General features: G+C 35.7%; 1 protein-coding gene across 2 annotated transcripts; it reads right to left on the minus strand.

Moving 5' to 3' along the window:
• Positions 1–606: 606 nt before the first annotated feature.
• LOC6041664 lies at positions 607–3011 on the minus strand. 2 transcript variants are annotated; one of them, XM_038258097.1, is made up of 7 exons: positions 2590–3011; positions 2357–2525; positions 2199–2297; positions 1520–2144; positions 1350–1463; positions 1162–1291; positions 793–1106 (listed from the first exon to the last, which is right to left on the minus strand). In XM_038258097.1, exons 1-7 carry the CDS (start codon positions 2959–2961, stop codon positions 882–884), a joined length of 1734 nt encoding a protein of 577 aa, XP_038114025.1. In that variant the 5' UTR covers positions 2962–3011; the 3' UTR covers positions 793–881. The 2 variants fall into 2 exon arrangements, with proteins under 2 accessions (XP_038114024.1, XP_038114025.1); XM_038258096.1 differs by having other exon boundaries at positions 607–1291.
• Between the last annotated feature and the right edge of the window lie 4806 nt (positions 3012–7817).

Here is a 7817-nt window from a genome sequence, read left to right on the forward strand (position 1 = left end):
GTTCGAATCCCGGGGTGGATGGATGGTGTAAAAAGAGGTTTGCAATTGCCTCAACAATCAAGCCTTCGGACATTTAGTTTCGAGTAGAGATTTCGCAATCGAGAACGCCAATGCAATGCAGTAGAGCGAATAATTTGATTTGATTTGATTTCAATATTCAAATTAAGGCTTTATTCAGTCTCGATTTAGTTCACTGCTTCTATTCACACTGTCCACTCTTATAATTCAAGTACATTGCCACTTACCTTGCCTTACTTGTTGCGAATCGTGCCCTCGCAAAAGTCCCCCTACTCAAGCCCCACAGACCACTTCTTGCAAAGTTTTTTTAAAAGTACCAACTGCAGCACTACTCACCAATCACTTAACTTAAAGCCCCAGCCAGCGTGCACCCATCACGGGCACAGTAATTGAGATTTTGCAATCTCGGGACAGCAGCGCAAACAGGACCAGGGGTGACCAAAGTGCACTTTCCAGCAACCGTGCATATTGCTTTGAAGTACTTGTACTTGTTTGATTTACTGCCCTGTTGGATATGGGCGAGTGAGTGACTAATGGGTAGGTTTCTTGGGGTTGAAATTCATATTTTTATTCAATTATTTATTTTGAAGGAAAAATTCAAGTATTGTAGCAATCTTAATATCTACGGGCCATCTCCAGCGGTGCAATGCGGACATTTCTCGAGAAATCACCACGGACCTGTTTTTTGAGTAGTATCGAACCCAAAAATTTCCGTGCAGGTTCCTCTACAAACAGGTACATTGCAACGGCCAGCAGAAACGTGATCACAAACACCTTCACAAACAGTAGCGGGTATTTGGCCATCTCAAACCCATCGCGAGGATCGCCCAGCGAAAGGAACCAACGCAGTACGATCGGATGGATCACGTACAGAGAGAAGCTGAGCCGGGTTGGGATGACGAAGAGCGGGGTCTCGATACATCGGATGAGGATGCGCGGGATGTTCCGGAAATTCTCCAGCAGACACACGGCCAGGAAGATGGAAGAGGAGTTGTTGAAGAGGATCGCGTAGACCGATGTAAGCAGACCAGGTCGAACAATGTTGAGCCTGTAGAACAGAAACGGCGTGCAGGCTGTGAAGAGTACCGCTGGGAATGAGAGTTGTTTGATCCACTTGTAGACCTTATTCTGAAACAGGCAAACCTCGACGATCTTGGACTTTTGGCTGTAGTAGCCGGACAGCATTCCTACGAGGTAGCATCCGGCGTTCATGTGAGTTGGCAGATACATCATCCGGTACCATGTTTGGTACATGAATCCTGATTGTATGTCACTGAAAAGGTTGTTTTGAGTCAAGTAATTTGTACAGAAGAGTGATCGTTACCGCATACTTGAGCTGAAGCGGAGGAAGTGGGGCACTTGGAAACAGGTAAGCTCCAACTCCTGGTAGAATGATCGCGATCATTGGAACTGTCCACTTGATGTACTTGATGATTTTTGGAAATCTGTAACGTAGAATATCTGTAGTATTACACTGAGTACTGGTAGCGATCAAACTTACACCCAAGTGAGGCACAACAGTGCCGATCCTAGCACGAACATGTGCGTACTTGCGGCAAAGTACCAGCCCGGGGCGTAGCACATTTCCAGCGACGTCGAGGGGTAATTGTTCACCAGCAGCAGGTTGCTCCAAACGTTCTTCCGACAGAAGCGAGCCTCTCTCGTCATCATCAGATACCGCCCAACACTCGGAGCGCCACCCCAGACCGTGTCCATGATCGAGGTGTACAGCAAAACCATCGTGTAAAGTGGATAGCTTTCCACGAGACGATTCAAAAATTCGTACCAGAAGTAGCAGGCACAAAATTCCTTGCACTTCTCGCGAAAGTTCAAAAAATGGCACATCAACAGAAATCCATCGATCGTGAGAAAGGCCGGAATGATCCAGAACATACAGCTAAGGATGTTGATCACCAAGGGGTTATTCAGCAGTTGCTCGACCTTCTCCGGATTGTCCACCGGAAAGGTGATCATCAGCATAAAACAGTTGAACGCGATCGTGGCTAGGATCAGCAAGAAGCGCAACCCTTCGATGCAGCGAATCTCCGAGAGCTTGTCCTCGATGTCGTACTTGGTCAAGCGGATCCAGTTTAGGCGGATCGAAGCAGCTTGGACGATCTTGTATCCTGCGGAAAAATCATTTTGTAATAAGTATCTGGCAAAAATGAGAGAACACTTACTGCGAAACAGTCGTGGACCGCAAAGGTCCAGTACGTTGCACATCGAAAAGCTGATGATCCAGGTAAACAAAATCATGTAGAATAAGCAGACGTACCAGTCTAGAACAACACATCTCAAGATCAAAACAACTCATTCGACGAGTATTAACACATTTTACCTAAGAACTGCCACGGCATGTGGGTACTGGTGATGCAATTCTCCAAGTCCGGATATCCCTTGAAGTTGTACAGCACCAGCAATCTATAGTTGACGCAGACCTGCATCAGATCCCCGAAGAGTTTCTCCATGTAGATCCGCTCCGGGAAGTAACGATCGGGATACTTCAGCTAGAAACAAAACCCTTCTCGATCACCCTTCAAATCCACCTTCGCAAGCTCTCCCCAAACTCACCGAGGACGACGAAAAGTGTGGCCGCTTCAGAAGTGCCCGGTCGGCTTTAGTCAAATGGGAAACGTCGGCACCGCACTGCTTCGTGCAGAGGCCCCACTCGAGCAGTTCCCGCCGGAAGTGCACCGACAGCCGCCGTGGGTACTCCCGGTTGGTGCGGGCATTTTCCGGGATGCGGCGGAGCGTGCTGACGAAGCAGTACGTCCCCAAGTTGGCCCGGCACTGGTACGGATCATCGAACTGGAAGATTGGCACTGAGGAAGAAGGCTGATCGAACTGGAAGATTGGCAATGAGGCAGGAAGCTGAGTGGCCACGATCTGCTGGATAGTTGGTAGGAGGATTATTATCACTGCAAAGCGCGCGAACGAAGACATCTTTGCAACGGTCTGTAAAGTGTCCAACTTGTTGAGAAGGGGAATTGGCAACAACGTGTATTAGGACAATAGAATTCAGCTGAAGGGCACTCACAAAGATCTGTTATTGCTACTTTTTATGGCAGCTTCATTTATTAGGGTGAGTTGTTTTTCAGAATCATGATTCGGTAATTTTCATTCAATTTCCCAAATAAACTGTTAAATTAGATGTGATTGTTTGATAACTATTTGACAATGGGAATACCATTATTTTTGAACAGCTTCACATTTTTTTCTCCTATTTTCATGACTCCAACAAGCCACTCAACAAAGCCAAGCATCGTTCAACCCATCCCGGTGACCTACCCACAACCAATTCTGTCCCCTGCACTCTCCACCGCCCCCACCAAAAAATCCCAAACCCCGAGGTCAACCATCAATCAAAATATATTTCATTGAAAATTTTGCGTCTGCGGTTTATCGTATCTGGTGTGTGTGTGTGTGATTCTGAAAACAGCAATTCCAGCAGCAACTTCACCGACGGACGGACATCACCATGATCTGATCATCGTTGCGTCCGACAAACGCAGAGCAGGGAAGGGAGGTACTAATCAACTCCTATCTCTCTCTCTCCGTGTCTCTGACCAACCCCGGGACCAGACCAGAGATTTGGTTGGTAATTCGTCCTGGGCATCGGGTTGCGCTCTGGTTCTGGTTTTTGGGGTGCGGCTGCTGTGGCTGTGGGTTGTGTTTATCGGGGACGGGATCTATCTCGGGCTATCTCTAATAATAAATGTGTTGTACGGCTGCTGCTGCTGTGGTCCATGGTCCTCCCCCGAGTTCCCTCTGGCCTTATTTAACCTCAAAAGGGGGTGCTCGGGGATGGGATGGGCAGGAATGTCCAACATCGAAACGACTGACCACGATGCGTTGGCTGGCTGGAGCATGATGCTGGAGTTGGAGTAGCAGCAATAGTAGTACCCGATAGCCACGACGACCAACGATGATGTAGAACGATGACGGCGACGAGGGTTCAGCAGTAGCGCATCATTTGAATAAGGACAGGGTGGCCACACAAATACAAAAATACAAAAATACAAAAATACAAAAATACAAAAATACAAAAATACAAAAATACAAAAATACAAAAATACAAAAATACAAAAATACAAAAATACAAAAATACAAAAATACAAAAATACAAAAATACAAAAATACAAAAATACAAAAATACAAAAATACAAAAATACAAAATACAAAATACAAAAATACAAAAATACAAAAATACAAAAATACAAAATACAAAAATACAAAATACAAAAATACAAAAATACAAAATACAAAAATACAAAATACAAAAATACAAAAATACAAAATACAAAATACAAAAATACAAAATACAAAAATACAAAAATACAAAAATACAAAAATACAAAAATACAAAAATACAAAAATACAAAAATACAAAATACAAAAATACAAAAATACAAAAATACAAAATACAAAAATACAAAAATACAAAATACAAAATACAAAAATACAAAAATACAAAAATACAAAAATACAAAAATACAAAAATACAAAAATACAAAAATACAAAAATACAAAAATACAAAATACAAAAATACAAAAATACAAAAATACAAAAATACAAAATACAAAATACAAAAATACAAAAATACAAAAATACAAAAATACAAAAATACAAAAATACAAAAATACAAAATACAAAAATACAAAATACAAAAATACAAAATACAAAATACAAAATACAAAAATACAAAAAAATACAAATACAAAAATACAAAAATACAAAAATACAAAAATACAAAAATACAAAAATACAAAAATACAAAAATACAAAATACAAAAATACAAAAATAAAATACAAAAATACAAAAATACAAAAATACAAAAATACAAAATACAAAAATACAAAAATACAAAAATACAAAATACAAAAATACAAAAATACAAAAATACAAAAATACAAAATACAAAAATACAAAAATACAAAAATACAAAAATACAAAAATACAAAAATACAAAAATACAAAAATACAAAAATACAAAATACAAAAATACAAAAATACAAAATACAAAAATACAAAAATACAAAAATACAAAATACAAAATATAAAAATACAAAAATACAAAAATACAAAAATACAAAAATACAAAAATACAAAATACAAAAATACAAAATACAAAAATACAAAAATACAAAAATACAAAAATACAAAAATACAAAATACAAAAATACAAAAATACAAAAATACAAAAATACAAAAATACAAAATACAAAATACAAAAATACAAAATACAAAATACAAAAATACAAAAATACAAAATACAAAATACAAAAATACAAAATACAAAAATACAAAAATACAAAATACAAAAATACAAAAATACAAATACAAAATACAAAAATACAAAAATACAAAAATACAAAATACAAAAATACAAAAATACAAAAATACAAAAATACAAAATACAAAAATACAAAAATACAAAAATACAAAAATACAAAAATACAAAATACAAAAATACAAAATACAAAAATACAAAAATACAAAAATACAAAAATACAAAAATACAAAAATACAAAATACAAAAATACAAAAATACAAAAATACAAAAATACAAAAATACAAAATACAAAAATACAAAAATACAAAAATACAAAATACAAAAATACAAAAATACAAAAATACAAAAATACAAAATACAAAAATACAAAAATAAAATACAAAAATACAAAATACAAAATACAAAATACAAAAATACAAAAATACAAAAATACAAAATACAAAAATACAAAAAACAATACAAAATACAAAAATACAAAAATACAAAAATACAAAAATACAAAAATACAAAATACAAAAATACAAAAATACAAAAATACAAAAATACAAAAATACAAAAATACAAAAATACAAAATACAAAAATACAAAATACAAAAATACAAAAATACAAAATACAAAAATACAAAAATACAAAATACAAAAATACAAAATACAAAAATACAAAAATACAAAAATACAAAAATACAAAAATACAAAAATACAAAAATACAAAAATACAAAAATACAAAAATACAAAAATACAAAAATACAAAAATACAAAAATACAAAATACAAAAATACAAAAATACAAAAATACTAAAATACAAAAATACAAAAATACAAAATACAAAAATACAAAAATACAAAAATACAAAAATACAAAAATACAAAAATACAAAAATACAAAAATACAAAATACAAAAATACAAAAATACAAAAATACAAAAATACAAAAATACAAAAATACAAAATACAAAAATACAAAAATACAAAAATACAAAAATACAAAAATACAAAAATACAAAAATACAAAAATACAAAATACAAAAATACAAAAATACAAAAATACAAAAATACAAAAATACAAAATACAAAAATACAAAAATACAAAAATACAAAAATACAAAAATACAAAAATACAAAAATACAAAAATACAAAAATACAAAAATACAAAAATACAAAAATACAAAAATACAAAAATACAAAAATACAAAAATACAAAAATACAAAAATACAAAAATAAAAAAATACAAAAATACAAAAATATAATTTTCTGATCAACCTTCAACTAAATTAAGCAGCCACCATAACCGGCACACCGTTGTCGCAGGACTGGGTAAAACATTCCCAAATCCGCACACACCGCACACCAACTTCCCACCCCCACGTGGAGTCCCGAGTGGGCATGGCCTGAATGGTTGGACCACAGCATCCAACCCACAAACGACGACCAACGACACACACGCGGGGGCATGACCACGGGACGAGGTAGTTGTTTTGGAGGTAGATCGGATTTAGTTTATGGTTTTGCTACCGGGTCCGTTCGTCCGTCCATTCGATGCTCATCGTCACTCCATATCGGACCGGGTTCGCTGGTTCGAGGACACCGGGAGGAAGCTGGTGCTGGATGTTGCTGAGGATGTAGCTGCTCGCCGTTGATACGAACCGGTACGAATACTACAGGTCTATGCAAATGTGCTTTACGTGTTCTCATCAACGGGGAAATATCGGAACGGTTGGTGCAAGGCATTTGATTCGTTAGGTTAACACCATTTTGTTCTTATTTTGTGTGAATATATTACAAAAAATAACCATTTCATTGAAAATCTAATGAGGAACCTAACTTAACTAAATATTCAAAATCGAGGTAAAAATACTGAATTCTTCTAACCTTACAAATAATTAAACTCGTAGTAGGGACAGTAATACAAAGCATGCAAATGTGGAGCAGGACACAAGTGCAAGAGTATCCACCGATCCACACACAGACAGGTTTCATCCTCAATCCAGGTGCGAGGAAACAACCGGGCAAGGAACGGTGATTGCTGTTGTTACGAATGGTGTTTTACAATTTGTCATGATTTCTGATGGCGGATGCAACAACAGCATCCACGTGGTCATATCATGAGATCATGAGCTGCATCTTCGCTCTGGTATATAGCAATGCACATCTTCGATGCTCATTGATGTGTTTGGACGAATGACTTTGCATCTGATAATGTTTAGACTAGCTTTAGAGTTTAGAGTTGGGCAAATGGGATTGAGAGTGGTTGAATAACTGTAAATGCGTAAACAGTGCTTGAAGAAGGCGTCTATTAAGATAAAATTGATTTATCTGTCATCTTTTGAAAACCTTTCCAATTTAGAAAATCTTGTACAACCCTTAGAGGGGGTGACATTGGATCGAATGAAACTTAAATGACGCTCAAATACAAAGATATGGTAAAGCCAAGTCATCTAAATTTTTTTTTGTTCAGGGAATCGTTTTGCTAGAAGTAGAGAATTTCAAACATCTGGATACTTT

This window comes from Culex quinquefasciatus, chromosome 2, assembly GCF_015732765.1.
Source record: "Culex quinquefasciatus strain JHB chromosome 2, VPISU_Cqui_1.0_pri_paternal, whole genome shotgun sequence".
Lineage (NCBI taxonomy): Eukaryota > Metazoa > Arthropoda > Insecta > Diptera > Culicidae > Culex > Culex quinquefasciatus.

Bases quoted from the DNA above. Each gene is read 5' to 3' on its own strand.
- LOC6041664 (XM_038258096.1), bottom strand. From the start codon at position 2,961: ATGTCTTCGTTCGCGCGCTTTGCAGTGATAATAATCCTCCTACCAACT. The intron at 2,298-2,356 runs GTAAAATGTGTT...GTGTTGTTCTAG, and splicing joins CATGCCGTGGCAGTTCTTAG to ACTGGTACGTCTGCTTATTC. The intron at 1,464-1,519 runs GTAAGTTTGATC...TCTACGTTACAG, and splicing joins CTGTTGTGCCTCACTTGGGT to ATTTCCAAAAATCATCAAGT.